Source organism: Mytilus edulis, chromosome 14, assembly GCF_963676685.1.
Source record: "Mytilus edulis chromosome 14, xbMytEdul2.2, whole genome shotgun sequence".
NCBI lineage: Eukaryota > Metazoa > Mollusca > Bivalvia > Mytilida > Mytilidae > Mytilus > Mytilus edulis.
Window position 1 is genome coordinate 62,168,720 of NC_092357.1, and position 20,780 is coordinate 62,189,499.

The 20,780-nt window shown below is 32.0% G+C and overlaps 1 protein-coding gene across 1 annotated transcript in view; it reads right to left on the reverse strand.

Moving 5' to 3' along the window:
- Positions 1-14,810: 14,810 nt before the first annotated feature.
- LOC139503327 (uncharacterized) overlaps positions 14,811-20,780 on the reverse strand; it is a 45,741-nt gene continuing 39,771 nt past the window's right edge. The window contains exon 10 of the mRNA XM_071293097.1: positions 14,811-19,355. Within this exon, the coding sequence (XP_071149198.1) occupies positions 18,861-19,355 (495 nt within the window). The 3' untranslated portion in view covers positions 14,811-18,860. The remainder of the gene's footprint in view (positions 19,356-20,780) is intronic.

Sequence of the window (20,780 nt, forward strand, 5' to 3'; positions counted from 1 at the left end):
CATTAGTTTCATGCAGCCGAATCGTTTGTCTTTATTAACGATCAATGCTAAATATCTGAAAGTCAAGAATATGTAACAACCGACATGTGAAGAACTATACGACCATAAAGGACGTAAACATAGCCAAATCCATATACGGTCAACTTGTCCTTCGGGAGTTAAAACAAAAGTTTATAAATAATTTCAAAATTAATAAACAAACAAATTTAGAAAGGTTTGTTATAAATGATGTCAGAACCAAAGTACTGACTACTGAACTGATGATACCCTCGACAACTCATAGTCCTACAGCAGAGGTATATACCAAAATTTCACAAATGGGTATTTATTGCTGTATGATTATTTCATACTTTTTGTTGTTTTAACACAATTTAGGCAGTTTGTTTTCTTGTGCGAATTTTCAATTTGGGGCGTTTTATAGTTGACTATATGGTATGAGTTTCGCTCATTATTGAAGGTCGTACGGTGACCTATAATGGTATACTTTATAAATTGTTACTTGGCACTTACACCATATCTTAATATTTCTATATAAGTGTCCAACATAGTTGAAATTAAGATGAATTGGTCAAACATTTTCTTATTTCCTATACACTTCTAAGAATATCATTGGTTGAAAAAAACATATGGAGAGCTTGTATATTACAAATATAGTTAGTGGGCGTGCTTTTTCTCAATTTACGATAATACGTTAAAGCTGAACCTGGTAGACATCAAAAGAAAAAAATATATAAACGTATCAAATTCTTTATTTGGCAAAATTAAATACTGAAGACATGCAACCGATTCTAATAGAAAGTTATACATTAAGTAAACACCTTGATTCAAAAGGAATTCATACTTGGTCCACTTTCATGAAAGATTCTACACAAGAAATAAATATTGATATACAAAAAATAGTCTCCTGTCAAAATATGGAACAAGTAAAAAACCAAATACTTGGATTAAGAATATTGCAAGCAACCAAAATATTAGAGTCAAACAAAACCAAAAAATTTATTTACGATATCCAAATTTTGAAACTAGACGTTTATTTACAAAAATTATATTAGTGACCATATTTTGCATATTCAGATGTGCAGATATTTAAAATAACCTAGAAACAATAGAACATGTTCAACTTGTTTAACCTTAGAAGATGAAAATCACTTTCCACTCTACTTACAAACTATTGATAATGTTTTACGTATAAAACTTTTAAATGACATGGCAATAGATAACCCATTGTTTCCAAATCTATCTGACACTGAAAAACTAGTAGTTCCGCTAAATCCTAAAAAAATAAACAGGTATCTTTATAAGACAGTCTTTAGGGCTGAGGACAGGGGACTCTTAATTAGTTTTGTTTGTTTCTTTAATAACATATGACAACAAAGATTAATATTAATATACTTAATTGGAACTTGTAAAAGATTTACCATATTTTGAATGTTCTCGTGGTGTGAAAAGACTTCAATGATGAGTATTAAATTTGTCAAGTACAGCTATATAATGTTTAGCTCGGTATGAGGTTAATGTGTCTCGTTGAACTATAACGCCCGTTGCAGTTAACAGGAAACAAGAAGAAATACCACATAGAGCATGATAAAATACAAATTATAATATATTACCATCGCTTTTATTTCTATTCTGTATCATAGAGTTGCAGTCATGCCTGCACTTGCAATTATTCCCCATGCCAGCTCAGTACATCATCCAGCTTGCATTATCATTTATTGTAACAAGAAAATATTCTGCGGTGAAATATGTTGCAAAGGAACTCATTTGCTGTGAAATAGGTTCGAACGGAACTTGATTTCTTTGAAATATGTTCCTTCTGACTTTACATCACAGGTACGTATTTCAATTTTTTTTTAAACTTTTAATATTGGAATAAAATTAACAGAGCTGTTATGTTTGTTCCAACTTATTTCACAGTGCTGGAACATATTACCCTATAATAAAATTGAGAAAGGAACGGGGAATGTGTCAAAGAGACAACAACCCGACCATTGAAAAAACAACAGCAGAAGGTCACCAACAGGTCTTCAATGTAGCGAGAAATTCCCGCTCCTTGAGGCGTCCTTCAGCTGGCCCCTAAACAGAAATATATTAGTTCAGTGACAATGAACGCCATACCAATTTCCAAATTGTACAATAGAAACTAAAATTAAAATTATTCAAGACTAAAAAAAGGCCAGAGGCTCCTGATTTGGAACAGGCTCAAAAATGCGGAGGGGTTAAACATGTTTGTGAGATCTCAACCCTCCCCTATACCTCTTCGCAATGTAGAAAAGTAAACGCATACCAATATGTTTCGGGTATAAATTGTCTATGAAATAAGTTCCGGAAAAAGAAATGTCAATCTGGAACCATTTTTTTCGTTACACATACTCCATTATTATTTCAGTCAAAACCGACAATTCTGGATCAAAATGAAAAACAAAATCACTATGATCGTTTAGTTATGTCGGTGTGGGAACTATTCGTAAGTGATATCTAAACATTCGGCATTCAAAGCTACCGATATGATCAGTGCATCATGTTGAAAATTATTGACTTTGTCCAGCTTTACCAGTTTTATTGTCGGGCAATAATTCGGTCGACATTGAATCAATAGGGAGTCACAATGAATTGCTTTATTTAGGTCAAACGATTAACATATTATTAGGGTTGTGAATCACTGTGTCGGGTACGTAAATATAGTAATAATTTCCTTTACCATTTGTCATTCATTGATTTACTGTTCTCTTGTAGCGCAACTAGAAGTATATGTAGTGAATAAACGGTTGCATAAGTTGCAAACATGTACGTTTTTGCTAACAGTCATTTCCTTCGACAGTATAATATTATTGTCGAAATATGGACACCTCAGATAAACCCATAAGTATTCCGTGGGTGCACTTTGTCATAATTACTATTCACTTATTTCATTGCGGAATAGTGTAGTTTCCTTATATACTGAGTCTGTAAATTCAGAAATTATTCCGGGCAACTATTATTGCAATTTTATAGAAAGGACATAAATGCGAGATTATTTGTTTTGCAATTTCAGCAAAACATACATAAAATGTATATATCAGATATCAGAATGCGAGTTATCATTATTGCGATACTCTTCTCCAGTCGTATTATTCGCAATAATAAGAATCTGGCAAAAATTTCTATATTAACGTAGCTAGGTGTTGTGTCTTATTGCACAACATAAAATTCCACATATTGAACTTTCTAAAGTTTACTTAGTTTAACGTTGGTTAACCACTCTGTTTTATTTCGGTCTTGTCGTGCACGTGTTGGCATTAAAGTATTCGATTTCACAAGTTTATATTTACCTCCTTTTACCTTAACAACGTAAATAGAATTGCAACTCGCACTGCTATCAATTTCAACCATTAATATTTAGCAAATAAAAGGATGCAAGGGGATATTCAAAACTCAAAGACCAGAGAAAATTACCAACGCCATTGGTAAAAGAAAGGCGACGAAAAGACAAACACTACATAATGAACTCCACTAAAAGCTTGGAACGTTAACATTTAATGTAAATTCTATAAGACCTCCAATAAATGACGATAGGCACAAGAAAATTTAAGAATCCCTATAAAAAAAAAATAATTGGACGCTAACAGTAGCCGAACATTACTTTGCATAAATTAAGGTGTAAACGATTGGGTGTTTTAAAATTATGGAGACGATTGAGAGTTATAAAAAAGGACACTTTCAGCGTCCTTTACAGGCTAGATATGTTTGAAAGAAGTAGCGTCACGTGGACACGTTTGAGGGAAAGGACATGTTTGTTAGTGCTACACATATAAGAACATTACTTTGTCTTGCTTTTAACAAATGTATTACTCATTAACAGTAACACAAGATGAAATATGTGTTTATTTTACATGTTCCGTCTTAATTTGGGAAAATCCCTTCGACAGTTGCTTAACCACATGGGGTTTCTTAAAAATCCTTTGATTTTGCCATTTGATTAGGGACTTTCCGTTTTGAATTTTCCTCGGAGTTCAGTATTTTTGTGATTTAACTTTTTGCTTTCAGTTCTTAGTCATAACTATACACATGTTGTTCAATCTTTCAATCGAAATGAAAGCAGTGATTAAATAAGACCCTACACTAATTGCAACCCTAGGCGTTACTTTTTAGCGATCAATCAGGGGTCATTGATCAGTCAAGTCCGCGTCCAACTCACGTCACAAATATGTCGGAGTTTAGTTTAAACTTTTGACTGATCGGACGGATCGGACCGATTGACTTTTCTAACGAATTGAACTCAACTACGTCACATGACAGACTAATTCAAATAACGGAATCTTAGTTTCGTTTCATTTAATTAAAATGACGCCATGGAAAATAGAAAACGTTCATATACAAAAACTCAATACATTTTTAATAATTATTCAGCAAAGTTTTAAGAATTTGAAAAGAACAGAAATATGCAGATAAAACTAAATTTGAATGTTCTCATATAAGAATGGTGATTTTTGTTTTTATTTAGGTTATATATATTTTCAAACCCGAAGTTCGAGTGTTTATCGCGATTGTTATTTCTGATTTTTTTTATTCTCCGAAAATGATCTTGAAAATGAAATGAAATTATCATTTATTGAAAACTTCGATAATTTATTATCAATAGTTTTAAGTAATTTTGTCGTTTTTAACCTAAAATTCTTATAAAAACTTATATATAGTGAGGCCTTTACAAAACTTATTAAATAATTACAAATAACATTGCTGGATTGTTTTAATTAAAAAAAGAAATATTGGTATATTTTTAATGTTTAAAAATATCCTCTGATATTCATTAAATTTTATGAAAAACAAGCAGTTATAAAAAGTGAAAAAAAATACAATGACGGGCAAGAACTTCCATCAGGAAAATATACATTGACATTAGATAAACAGGTTCCATTTAATTGAAGAAAATGATTGCATTCCTATTCAAGAAAAACTCGAATTAATGCATATTTATCCTTAAATTATTTACACTTAATACAAAATTATTTATCTAAAGGCTTCTATAATGACTGATTGCAATTGACGTTGCATTATTTCCGATATAAAAGAAAATATATTTGTATTCTTAAGCATTGCAAACAAAATTTCGTATTTTTTCCCTTTAATTCGGTATAATTTATGAAAAACAACGAATTCTGACGTACAAAAGTACTGAAATCAAATGGCGATTCGTAATTTCTATCAAAGAAATTATGCCATTCATATTCAACACAAAAAAAAGTTTAAGTATTTTCATCTTATATCATTTAAAGTCTCATAAAAAACTTATCTTGAGGCAATTGAAAAAACTAGTTACAAAAAAAATGCATTATTGTTTATCAAAATAAGGATACAGGGTAATTTTAAACAACGCGAACAAAATTTTAGTATATGTTTTTTGATATTCTTTCAATTTTTGATCAACAATCAATCCTGAAATATAAAAAGAACAAAAAAACAATGGCGGTCAATTATTTCCATTGTTATAAAGAAATGCTTGCATTCTTATTAAACAACAAAAAAAAGTGTAAACATATTTATTCTTAAACTATTTACATCTAACACAAAACTACTTATCTAAAGGCATTTATAATGACTGATTGCAATTGACGTTGTATCATTTCTGATATAAAAGAAGATATATTCGCATTTTTAAGCAACGCGTACAAAAATTCAGTATCTTTTCCCAAAAAATACGGAAACAAGCAAATTCTAATGTTAAAAAAATACCGAAATACATTTGCGGTTCCTAATTTCTATCAAAATAAAGAAATTATTGCATTTGTATTCAACACAAACAAAAGTTTAAGTATTTTTCTACTACCATTATTAAATTTTTTTTAAAAAACATCCCATCTTACAGGGGCACTAGCTGTCAAATTCATGGTCACCGATTTGACTCAAATTCTTATATTTGATTTATAATAATGAAAAACATTTATCCAAACTATCAAAAGTCTAAAATAAAAAGTTTATAGAGCATGGGGTAGATAATTTATAGGTTCGTTTCGTGTGTATTTTAGTCCAGAGGCCATCTAATTAACTATCGATTTCACCACAGATGACCATATAAGCGATGTAAACATAAATAAAAATATGAATAGATTAAACAAACACGTGCAATTAGATTTTTAAAGGTCTGTTTGATTTTATTTCATAGATTAAAAATAGATGTTTCTCATTGTTTTAACCGTATATGAATGATTGTATGTGCATCGCAATAGTAATCCAATGATTTACTGTAGTTTCACTTACATTGTTGACATTCTTTTTCTTTAAATAACCAGTACACGTACAATGCATGCCTTGTCAATCTGTAGCTGGGGTTTAATTGAAGTTCACATGAATACGGATTTAAAGAGTTCGACTCATTCACTTGCAAGTGAATAACTAATTTTCAATGTTTCTTAGCGTAATTTGACAAAATTGAACCTTTTTGGCTGCAAAAAGCGAATTGTTATTTCACTATTTCACTTTCATTATTGATTGAACAGAAAATAATCAAACTTTAGATTTTTATATATCTCGTAGCTAGTGCCCCTTTAAGGTCTTTGAAATAGCTAGTTACAAGTAACATTCTAATATTTTATATCAAAAGAAGAACAAAAGGTTATTTTGAAAATGTAAAAAAAAAATAGAATATTTTCTCTGATATTCTGATATAATAAAGAAAAACAACCAGTCCTGAGCTATAAAAAGTACAAAAATCCAATGGCGGTCAATAATTTCCATTGAAGGAGGATCAAGGGTATAAAAATTTCAGAAAAAAAATAAACATTTTCTTTTTCATTACACATTTTTGTATTACTTTTAATTATTAGTTGTAACTTTATCATATGCTACAAAAATCATTAATTTAAAATAAATCAATTCGTTTTGGCCCCAGATTACTTTGAAAATGTATATATCATTAAAAACGTCCAAAATTATCTCCCTTTGGTGCATTAAAATTAAAGTAGCTGTTTTAACTCATTGGTGACCTATATGTTTTATCTTTATTTTCAAATAAGCTGTACCTAAACTAATCCATGGTAAAATTTGAGCGATTTCTGTAATTTGGTTCTTTTTTTATTTCGATTTTACCTCTATTTCTCCGTATAAGTTCAACAGATAAAAAGTATATTTACAAAAATGTATGCTTCTTTCGGAGGCAGATTGTGAGCGTAACTGAACGGTGACCCTATTTTTTGTATTTCATTTTTCTATAAAGTATAAGACAAAGTTCATTTATTGTTAAATATAGCGAAATCCTATATAAGGAAAAAACATTATTTAGACTCGCAAACCCCCTTAAAATAAAGAAATGATTGCATTCTTGCAAACAAGAAAAAGGTTTATGCATACGTATCCTTAAATTATTTACATATTATACAAAAGTACTTATCTAAATGAATTTTAATTACTGATTGCAATTGACATTGCTTTTTTTTTACATAAAAAAAAAATTGCATTTTTAAGCAACACACACATTTTCGTATCTTTTCCCTTGAATTCAGTAAAATTTATGAAAAACAACCAATCATTGTACAAAAAGTAATGAAATAATATGGCGGTTCATAATTTTTATCAAAATAAAGAAACGATTGCAGTCTTATTCAATACAAACAAAAGTTTAAGTATTTTAATCCTTTTTTTCTAATTCTATAGAAAAAATACTTATCTTGAGGCCTTTGAAACAGCTAATTAAATTACAATTAACATTGCAGTATTTTTATAACAAGGAGAAAAATTGGTTATTTAAAACAATAGTTAAAACAACACTCTTAATTAACAAAGCTTCAGGTATCTTTACTATTATACTAATTTCATTTTCATCATCTAGTGTCAATTAAACATATTAAACTATATAATTGCTAAAAGGAGTACTTACAAAATGTATTTTAAATGATAACATTTAATCGCATTTTAGTGGTACAGAAACATTCTGAGCATGACATTATTCTGCACTTAAGTAGTTTATTTTGCAGAAATTCAAATAAGAGAATATGAGTAATACATATGATGCGTGAACAGTAATTTATAGTTTTTTGTGTTATTGTGACTAAGTTGATTACAAATGAACGAGTAAAAGACTCTTCGTATCGAATGTTAATACTGTAGAGTTCGTTTCACATAATAATTTTAATTATATACTAGGGATGTCAAAAGATCTGAAATTTAATACTCATATACTCGGTCATGATACTCGAGTACTCGGAAGAATCTTAAATCTCTATTAATAGTTTACATCCAAAAGTGAGGAAAAACGTTACTTTTTTAAGGTAGAATTCGCCAATAAAGGTTTAGATGCTGTAAATATTGGCAATATTTTCCATTAAAAATCTGTACAAAAAACTATACCTGATTACTTCAAAAATAAAGCTACACCTGTTATTGCTTAAACTAACACCAAGTCTATTGCATCAAAGATTTTCAACCACAAGTGAGTTTTAGAGGCTTTTAACCTCAAAGATACAAAAACCAAGCCTCCGGATTGCTCATGTGCATCTTCTCAATACAATTATAGTCCAGCTGGTCATATTATTACTGGTGACCTTGGTATTGTTACCAATGAACAACTAAGAGAGTTGCTAGCCAAGGGACCAAAGTATAGAACCCCCCAGCCCATCAACTTGAAAAAGAATTTCAAGTTACTGATGGATGCAGTTGAGGACTATGCAAGAAAATGGGTGAGGCGCGAACCAGACGAACCCGAACTGGACACTTTGTCTGAATGGATCAAAGCTATTCGATCATGCATTCAGAGGCGCATACAAAAACTACGATGTAACATGAGTACTAGAGTTTCTAACCCTTTCAAGAATCCGGAGGTTGTGGATGCTTTATCCTCTTTGCATGATAAAGCCTCCAATAATATTGTCTTCATATGTAAAAAACATTATTTGCAATGTCTCACTACAGAGCTTGGAATTGATAAAACTACTGGTAATCCTACATATTCTTAAACATCATTTACCAAGGATGAAATTTAACAAAATCATAAATCTGTCCTTCTTTCTTTTAATATCAACATCAAAGAAAACGAAGAAAACTTGCCCTCATTATACTGGATACCTAAATTACACAAAACTCCATATAAAGAACGATACATAGCTGGGTCTTCAAAATGTTCGACTAAACATCTTTCTAAAGTATTGACTACTATTCTTTCTACAGTTAAAGATTGGCTGCAAAAATATTGTGAGGAGATATATTCTACCAGTGGTGTTAACCAGATGTGGATTCTTAAAAATTCGAAAGATCTACTGCTAAACCTTCGATCACAATCTTTGCAAATTTGCAGCAACATAAAAACTTTTGATTTTTCTACGCTATATACTACTATTCCCCATGCTCAGTTGAAAGATCGACTTCACCATCTCATAAAACAGAGCTTTTTCTATAAAAATGGGAATCGTAGATACAAATTTCTTGTTTTGGGATACAATAATTCATATTTTGTAAAGAATCACACTGAATCTTCCAGAAAATATACTGAAGATGATATTATTAAAATGCTGGACTTTTTGATCGACAATGTATTTGTTGAGTTTGGAGGATTTATATTTCAACAGACACTCGGTATTCCAATGGGTACTAATTGTGCACCCCTGCTGGCTGATTTGTTTTTGTATTCGTATGAAGCAGAATTTATTCAGAACCTTCTAAAAGACAAAAAGAAAAAGCACCTTGCGAAATTCTTTAATTTTACTTTCCGATATATTGATGATGTTTTATCATTGAACAACCCATACTTCAGCCAATACTTACATCTCATATATCCTAGTGAACTTGAAATTAAGGATACTACTGATACTAGACGGACTGCTTCATACCTTGATCTTTTCCTCAATATTGACGTAGATGGACGACTTCACACGAAAATCTATGATATACGGGACGATTTCAACTTTCCAATTATCAATTTCCCATTTCTTAGCAGTAACATACCCTCCGCCCCTTCGTATGGTGTTTACATATCACAATTGATACGTTATTCACACGCTTGTTCACACTATACGGACTTCATATACAGGAGTGAGCTCCTTACGCAGAAACTGCTCCAACAAAGTTATGAGGAGGACAGATTAAAATTGACACTCCGTAAATTTTATGGACACCATCACGAATTGGTGGATCCATATGATGTCTCTTAAACCAAACTAGCCAAGGACATTTTTACCACATAGTAGATTGTGGTTTGTCATTATGTCGTCTAATCTTTTAATTACCAAACGTGACTTATTCCCGATTGTGACTGTTTTGCTGAATGTGAATTCGTTTTACTATAAGACGTGTTTCTGTACTTGTTTATCCCAAATTCATGTATTTAGTTTACATGTTTAATGTTATATTTGTAATTCTCATCGGATTTTGTAAAATGTGTTGACGTCTTTTTATTATATTTAGGTGTTACGGATAGAAAAATGATCACGGCCTTTATTAATTATATTTAATTTTGTACGATTAATTACGTTTGAAGTTGGATTCATAACAAACTGGACATATACATATTACAGTTAATTGCTATTAATAAGTATTGCAATATGCATTTCGTTTTCATGAATTATCAGTATTTAGTTCTAATATAATCTTAAAGCAATCCTAATTCTATCTCACTCTTGAATTATAGTTTTTCATGTGTGACGTCATGCTGTTTCTAAATTTCATAAATTCAAATGTGGCATAACGTTTGCCTTTTCGCCATCGTATGTGACGTCATTTTTTTAATTGCGTTGACGCCTGGACTGATTCGGGTGTGTCTATGCTGTATTGAACTTGGCATCATGTATTAGGGTTAAGTTTTCTGTAATAAGTTAATACTTCAGTTTCATTATGAACATATCTTTCACATTCATTTGTTAAAATTTACTGTTTGCAATAGCATGCATCGTTCTATATAATAGTGTTCTTATCCCGGGCATAAAAACAATGCCGTATTTGGCAAAACCTTTTCAACGTTTGATCTTCAGTGCTGTACAACTTTGTACTTTTTTCACTTTCGATCTTTTATATCTGGGCGTTATGTATTCGGGTTTAGTTTTCTGTAATTAGTTAATACTTCAGTTTCATTATGTATATCTCTTTCATATTCATTTGATAAAATTTACTGTTTGCAATAGCATGAATTGTTCTATATAATAAGAATGTTCTTATCCCGGGCATACAAACAATGGCGTATTTGGCAAAACCTTTTCAACTTTTGATCTTCAGTGCTGTACAACTTTGTACTTTTTTCACTTTCGATTTTTTATATATGGGCGTCACTGGTGAGTCTTGTGTGGACAAGACGCGTTTTTTGCGTATTGAATTTTAAACCTGATGCTTTTTGTTATCTATTAATCATGCTTTTCTATGTTCTCCTTTTTATTTGTATTGTAGTCCTGTAATATTATGTTGTCATTTCAATTTTATATTTAACTTTGCCATTAAAGTGCGAGGTTTGGCATGCCATAAAACCAGGTTCAACCCACCACTTTTATTCCCCTTTAAAAGTGTCCTGTACCAAGTCAGGAAGATGGCCATTGTTATAATATTGTTCATTTCTGTGTGTGTTGCATTTTAACGTTGAGTCGTTTGTGTTTTCTCTTATTTTTGAGATATTGAGATAAGACGTGTCTATCCCAAATTCATGTATTTGGTTTTGATGTTATATTTGTTATTCTCGTGGTGTTTTGTCTGTTGCTTGGTCCGTTTCTGTGTGTGTTGCGTTTCGGTGTTGTGTCGTTGTTCTCCTCTTATATTTAATGCGTTTCCCTCGGTTTTAGTTTGTTACCCCGATTTTGTTTTTTGTCTATGGATTTATGAGTTTTGAACAGCGGTATACTACTGTTGCCTTTATAAGATTTTAAGTGGGATGCAGGGTTTTTGTTATTACTTTTCATAAACATAGTAATTAGTGACAAACGTACTACAAACATATCATAATAGCAATTATTGTTTGTGTACGTGTTCATGAAACACATTCCAATAAAATCAAAAATATTTGCATATAAAGTCCGACAAGTAGATAGTATATGTATCATTTGTTCCTGCATGAGGAGTTGGTATTTTTTTTTATAATAACAACAATATTGGACTTCAAATTCTTTTATGAGTTGCTCATTATTACTTTTCTGTGGTTTTTTTTGGCGCTATCATTTGTCTGCTTTTCCTTTTGTTTTTAGCCATGACGTAATCAGTTTATTTTCGACTTTTGGGTTTGAATGTCACATTCGTACTTTCGCCTACCTCTAAATTGTAAATTAAACAATTGTTGTTCAGTTTCAAAAACAGAGAAATTAAATTAATTTAAATGAAATAAATTTATTTAAGACAGGCGTATGAATTTTCCAGTTCAGGTAGCGGGCTAATTGTAATAACAATAGAGTAAGTTCCGTTAGTATTTAAAGTCGTACGTGCACGAGAAAAGTTATCGACAAGGGTGGAGACCATCTTACGAGAAGTGTGTATTTGTGTATAGGAAGATTTGTAATGTCCGACACTGAAGTACCCATACCAAGTAAGGAATCTGTTGAACCAGATAGAAATTCTGACGAAGACGTTAGTAATGCCGATTTGTTTTCACTGTTCACGACTTATATGAACAGCAAGTTGGCAGGTATTGAAAGAAACTTGGACGACAAAACCCACAGCCTTGCTAAGAAGGTGAAGAAAGTGGAGACCACGTTCCGCTTTAAAGGTAACCAAATACAGTTTGAGTTAAATTCCGACATCATAGACAGTATTGACAGAGCCGTAGAATACATTGACAGTAAAAGGCCCGCTAGAGCTACGAAGCTTCTTAAAGAGTCCAGTAAAGTACTTAAGAAGCGTAACAAGCTGATCCGCATAGCCGATAATTCGGAAATGGCTGGAACACAGTGCAAGAGTATTTATCAGATGATGTTGCCAGTAATTCTGAGGATGAAAAGCGTATTAGAGCGGCGGAAACTAGAGCAGTCAGGAAAATTAAGACGACAAAGACAGAGAAAAAACAAGGCCGTAAAAGACCCGCTGAAGCAGCAGGAGCACCCAGTCAAGGTACACATAATGGCGGTAGCTTTATTCCTACTATTTCTACACAACAGCCCTTTCGTGGCAGCCAGGGCCAAGCTGGCCCGAGTAGACAAGCCAAGGCCGGAGACATGTCACTACAAACTGCTCAGAGTCTGAATTGACCAGTTTTTGTGCTCGACCAGTAAAATCGAGCACATATTTTACTCGACTAGTCTCGACATTGTCTCGTCTGGACTTAACTGTACTTAAGTGTACTCGACTAGGTCTCGACTTTACTTAATTAGTCTGAAATGGTCTTGACCAAGGCTCGACCTGTCTCGACCTGTCTTGACTAGTCTCGACTCAGTCTGAACCAGTCTTGACCTGTCTCGACTAGTCTCGACTCAGTCTGAACCAGTCTCGACTAGTCTTGACCTTCAAATTTAGTTTTGACTGGTTTAAAGAAGCCCATCCAACTAAATTAAATATTGATCTTACAAAATTCAAGCTTATTAGGTAGTTTGATTAATGGCTGTGAAATAAAAAAAAATTGTTTTTACAATAGGTAAAAGTAAAAATTATTATATAAATTCAGATAGGCATCTTTAAATTTTCTAATAACTTTTTCAAATCAACTTGGATTTTCATCAAACTATGCACCTATCTAAGATATATATCAAGCTTACTGAATCCCATTTTATTTACTTTTTTGTTGTATAGCTATGAAATTTAAGAATTAAAGTTATCTCAGTAAAAAAAGCTAGGATTTGCAATTTGGACAAAATAGAGATAGGCATCTTTATTTTTTTTAATTACTATTTCAAACTCACTTGGATTATCATCAAACTATGCAGCTATCTTAGATATATATCAAGCTTATTGAATCCCATTTCATTTACTTTTTTGTTGTATTGCTGTAAAATTTAAGAATTAAAGTCATCTCAGTAAAAAAAGCTAGGATTTGCAAAGCACCGGAGATCACCCCTAGTTTTTGGTGGGGTTCGTGTTGTTTATTTTTTTTATTTTTCTATGTTGTGTCATGAGTGCTTTTGTTTGTCTGTTTGTCTGTTTGTCTTTTTTCGTTTTTAACCAGGGCGTTGTCAGTTTGTTTTAGATTTATGAGTTTGACTGTCCCTTTGGTATCTTTCGTCCCTCTTCTATATCAGCAAATTAAGTATGAGCTTGTCAGCAAATTTGAGGGGTGTTGATATATTTCAATTGGCGTTCATGTTCGTTTTTGTTGTCCATAACTTTATCGATGTTTTAATGACTTTTTGTAGGATTCCACTTGACTGATTTTTACAATGCACTTTTAAGTTTAATTCTTGGCTTGCACCTTTTAAGTCTCACTTATTAAAAAACACAATTAAAATCAACCTCTCCATAACCTAATTCGTCTAACATAAATCAGAATTCTTGTAAGAGTAGTTGTCCGTTTTGGCTTGATTCCAGATAAACGTTATGAAAATCAATGTGGTACAAATGGTTTTTTTTTTATAGATTCGGATGTCTTGAGCTTTACACTCGACCTTAACGGTAGTATATTTTTCAAAACAGTATGATCACTTTAAAACAAATGTAGGGCGATTTATGGTGAGCTAACTGTCTTATTTTTGCTATTTTGTCTTATTTAGAATATAATCCTTTCTCTGATGTTATTAGTGCGTGTTTGGTAATTACAATGAAAGGTAGTTATAAAATATTTCATGTTTTAATCATAAATTTTGCTCATTAAATTTGCTCTTTATCAAATATTGATATCAACGCTTCAACATAAAAACATAACACAACTAAAACAACCAAATTAAGAATTAAGTTTATTCAATTATTATGAAAGGTAATACAGTATTACTATACATATATATGCGATCTGTTAGGGAAGCTGTATCATAATACACAATGTTTATGTAAATCGGAAAAATACTGGACATACCCAATTATTTTAGGATTTCATAAGGGGCATATATACAAGTTCAAACCCACAATTGTTAATGTTAGTTTAATGAATACAGTTGTTTTGACTTAAAGTGTCATTATGTATTGATATTTGTGTAGATAAATACAGTTTTGATATCCACAATAACTATAAACAAAAGTGCTAATGCACGACCATCTCAACTGTTTTACTGATCATGATTGAAACTTGGCGAAAGTCTTAAAGACCATGGTTATACAACCAGTACAGTAGAATATACAATTAACTTTATGAATGATTTATATTAATTAGTTAAAGGTCAAATAAACACTGTCCGCAGACGTACATGTAATCCCTACACTGTTAATATGACCTGATCTTGAAACACAACACTGGCCAATCAACCATGAAACTGATGTCAAGGTCATATGAAATCTGAGATACGCACTTAAACACGAACACTTAATATTGATCCTTGATTCGAGAAGATGCGGTCCGTGTCAGATGACTCCTGTCTAATAGACATGCAGACCTTTAAACTATCACATATACCTGATAATTATCTTATAACTCATAATAAGTATGAAATTCACTAATTAACAATAAACTATGTATTTTTTCATCAGTCAATGAACTATGAAACTGAGGTCAAGGACAATGGACATATGACATATGGAAACTTCGAAACATAACATAACATAATATGTATACAAGCTATGTAGCTTATAGGTCTTCTAACCCTCTGAAATATAAAGCTCTATACAATATACACAGTCACCGAAACCCAATTGTTATTCTTATGTCTCACAAACAAAAATAAACAGCAAAATCAAATTATAACACTTCATCAAAATCATCGAATGTAGTTTCATGCATGAAACAAGTTATATATTAAAACAAACAGATATGTCTTGCCTCTATGTCAATTGATTGCATAAACCCAATGTCATAAGTGGGTTCCTTTAAAAAATTAGAAAAATAAGATTTTTTTTTTTATCTTCAATATGTAATGTATGTAAAAAGTTTCGAGTAAAAAAACATGATGAAGGGACGGGGCTGCGCTATTTCCGTGGCAATGATATATGGCTATGTTTATTTTTGATACATGAGTTTGACTGTCCCTCTGGTATCTTTCGTCCCTCTTTTGTATATATAAAAAAGAAGATGTGGTATGTAACTGTCCACAAGAGACCAAAATGACACAGACATTAACAACTATAGGTCTCCGTACGGCCTTTAACAATGAGCAAAGCCCATACCCCATAGTCAGCTACAAAAGGCCCCGATATGACAATTCAAACGAGAAAACTAACAGCCTTATTTAAACAAAAACTAGAGGCTTTAAAGAGCCTGTGTCCCTCACCTTGGTATATGTGAACAAAGGAAGCAGACAGTTCATGACAAAATTGTGTTTAGGTGATTGTAATGTGTTTGTACATCTTACTTTACTGAACATTCTTGCTGCTTACAATTATCTCTATCTATAATGAACTTGTTCGTGTAGTTTCAGTGGAAAATTTTAGTAAAAATTTACAAATTTTATGAAAATTCTTAAAAATGGATTATCAAGATTATAAAGGACAATAACTTCTTAGGGGGTCAATTGACCATTTTGGTCATTTGACTTATTTTTGAGTCTTAAATTGCTGTACATTATTGCTGTTTACAGTTTATCTCCATCTATAATAATATTCAAGATAATAACCAAAAACAGTAAAATTACCTTAAAATTACCAATTAAGGGGCAGCAACCCAACAATGGGTTGTCTGATTCATCTGAAAATTTCAGGGCAGATAGATCTTGACCTGATAAACAATTTTACCCCATGTCAGATTTGCTCTTAATGCTTTGGTTTTTGAGTTATAAGCCAAAAACTGCATTTTACCCGTAGCGGCCTTCTTGGTTGGTTTGCCCGGTCACAAAACACAAATTTTAAACTAGATAGCCTAATAATGATTTTGGCTAAATTTGGTAAAATTTGGCCAAGTAGTTTCAGAGGAGAAGATTTTTGTAAAAGTAAACTAAGATTTAAGAAAAATTTGTAAGGGTTCCGCGGAACCCAGTGTCTCGCCTACTTTTGCTGTAACTCCCAGGCTCAACAAAAATGAGGAAAACAATCAATAAAAATATTCCTACTGATACTATCTTTTGATTGTAAGATGCTTCTGTCCAAGTTTGGTATACATTTCAGGATAGTTTATGAATCGAATAAATGTTTAAAAAACTTAAAGTGAAGACTGTATTTTATGTTAACTGGATCTATTTTTTTACAAAATTTACTTCTGGATACTATCTTATGATCATAAACAAGCTTCTGTCCAAGTTTGGTACAAACCCATGATAGTTAAAGAAAGTTATTAAAATTTTAAAAACTTTAACCACAGAGTGAATGTAATGTTTTCTCGCAGAAAAAACTAAGTCCATTTATAAGCTAAAAACAGAAAAAAAGGAATTTTATTTTTGCAAACTTTACTTCTGGATACTATCTTATGATCATAAACAAGCTTCTGTCCAAGTTTGGTAGAACTCCAGTATAGTTTAAGAAAGATATTCAAATTTTAAAAACTTTAACCACAGAGTGAATGTAATGTTCCACGCAGAAAAACTAAGTCCATTTATAAGTAAAAAACAGAAAAAATGGAATTTTATTTTTGAAAAATTTACTTCTGGATACTATCTTATGATCATAAACAAGCTTCTGTCCAAGTTTGGTAGAAATCCAGTATAGTTTAAGAAAGTTATTAAATTTTCAAAAACTTTAACCACAGAGTGAATATTTGTGGACGCCGCCGCCGACGACGACGCCGCCGCCGACGACGACGACGGAATGTAGGATCAATTAGTCTCGCTTTTTCGACTAAAGTCGAAGGCTCGACAAAAATGGTTAAAAATTTACTATAAAGGGCAATAACTCCTAAAGGGGTCAACTGACCATTTTGGTCATGTTGACTTATTTGTTCATCTTACTTTGCTGAACATTATTGCTGTTTACAGTTTATCTCCATCTATAATAATATTCAAGATAATACCCCAAAACAGTAAAATTTCCTTAAAATTATCAATTTAGGGGCAGCAATCCAACAATGGGTTGTCTGATTCATCTGAAAAGTTCAGGGCAGATAGATCTATCTTGACCTGATAAACATTTTTACCCCATGTCAGATTTGCTCTAAATGCTTTGGTTTTTGAGTTATAAGCCAAAAACTGCATTTTACCCCCATGTTCTATTTTTAGCCATGGGGGCCAACTTGGTTGGTTGGCCAGATAAAAAAACACAAATTTTAAACTAGATACATCAATGATGATTGTGGCCAAGTTTGGTTTAATTTGGCACAGTAGTTTCAGAGAAGAAGTTTTTTGTAAAAGTTAACGATGGACGACAGACGCCGGACGCCAAGTGATGAGAAGAGCTCACTAATAGCCCTTCGGGCCTGGTGAGCTAAAAATGAACGAAAAACAAATATGTTACACATAAACAAACGACAACCACTGAATTACAGGCTCCTGACTTGGGACAGGCACATACAAAAATAAAGTTGCGGGTTGAACATGTTAGCAGGATCCCAACCCTTCTACTAACCTGGGACAGTGGTATAACAGTTCAACATAAGAACGAATCTATTACAATTTTCCAGATAATAGGTAAAAATGATAAATGGTAAAATTTGCATATAAGGACAATAACTCCTAAAAAAATCTAAACAGTTTATCTATTAATAGAAAGAAGGGAGTTCTCTTCCTTCTAAACATTTTTCCTCCTGTCAGATTTCCGCGATCTAAGGTGGTTTTCAAGATAAAAGACATAACTTGAATTGACTCGTATTTTCTATTTTTAGCCATATTTTTGTAAAAAAATCCATCATATTGCAATTTTTGTTGGTTATTTCTAAATACAAATTTCAAATCAGCTATCCGAATAAATACATTGCAATAAATAAATGTGTAATTTAAAATACCATTTGTAGTCAGGAAGTATGAGTCAAGTTTGTGGAAATCTGTTGTCCTTTAAAGTTTGCTTTTGACATCAATCACAATACATCGTACATCCTCATTTTCAAAAGTTAGCTTCAGTATCTCATTATACCTATCTATGTATGAATGGGTCGGCTTATTATCGTTATCAAAACGACCTAACACAGGTTCTATTATGGTACATAATTCTTCGTATCTTGAATCATCAAGAGCAAAGACATCTGGATGACTAAGTTCATTCCGTACTAGTCTTATTCGTTCGATATCATCGCCTATACCTAAATGCCATTCACAAAGATCACTCCATTGCCCACCCCAATAACCACGATAATTTTCATATTTTCTTGGAGTATGCAGGTTTAAAATCTTGTGCTCTTCATATAATGAAGTAATATCCCATTGACTCCGTGAATACATTTGGTACTTTGCAGTGTCCAAATTAAGCCTATCATAAAGTGCATCACCAAGTATTTCTGCAACGATCTTTACTATTTTAGTCATGTTGGTCGTTTCTTTTGAAAAACATCCCTAAAACAAAAACAAAAAATCTATACTTTTTTATATGTTTATTATCTATATCATAAAATGTAATATTTTAATATTTTATTGGTTACTGAATGATTAATGTCAAAATATGTTGGAAGTCTTTTCTTGAATTTGCTATTTTACAAATGTTTTAATTGTACGCAGAAAGCACAATTCTTATTATTTTGGAACTGACAACAAAAATGGTTTAAAACTTATTTTAATGTCCTAGGACTTTATTAGTACAAATGTACAACCTTTATTTTGTAATCAGTATTGTGTGATCCTCATATTTTAGCATCAGCCCTTCTACAGAATTGTAAGGAAGACCTAATACTTTGCAAATCATGAAATGTTTTCATGAAAAATCATTTCATGTACACCAAACCTCTATAATAGAGGAAATAAAAGTTATATATTTATAATTATATATATAACATTGTTGGGTTGATGTTTAGACGAGTTGTATATACATTATGTACACAGCCATGTATCACCATCATTGATGGCGATCCGATGGATACATCTGTTGTAGGGTTGTCACTGACTCAGACGTACTTATGAATATAATTATTTTCTGTGACTGTATCTTACATTAATTTGTAGGATCCTTTACTATAGATAATTTAGCTGATCTGTAACCGAATAACATCTTCATGCCTTATATATCATGTACTGTAGTACGCCGCTAGATTAAAACTGACGTGGAAAGGTAACACATGCCCACCGAAAGCTCTTTTTTTAGAGAGCCCAGGTGGTCGTGTGGTCTAGCGGGACAGCTGCAGTGCAGGCGATTTGGTGTCACGATATCACAGTAGCATGGGTTCGAATCCCGGCGAGAGAAGAACCAAAAATTAGCGAAAGCAAATTTACAGATCTAACATTGTTGGGTTGATGTTTAGACGAGTTGTATATATATAGCCCAGGTGGTCGTGTGGTCTAGCGGGACGGCTGCAGTGCAGGCGATTTGGTGTCACGATATCACAGTAGCATGGGTTCGAATCCCGGCGAGGGAAGAACCAAAAATTTGCGAAAGCAAATTTACAGATCTAACATTGTTGGGTTGATGTTTATACGAGTTGTATATATATATATATATATATATACGAGTCTAAATTGAAAACTACGTTCAAACCTATGACTGCGTTGGATAAAAACCGCAATTTTTATACGTGTGCATGTCAAACAAATTTCGTTGTAGAAGGGTCTAAAAACAGCACAAACAACATTTTCCAAAAGACCAAAAGAGTGAAAAAGTATATTTAAACAAATATATAGGCGTAAAAATTAATTTCACATGTGCAGATATATATATTCATTAAATAACACTATTAACAAGTTTTGATGTTACAAGTCTATACACAAATATTCCCCATGATCTAGGTCTTACAGCCGTAAAATACTGGATCGGAGAAAAACGGGATGAAA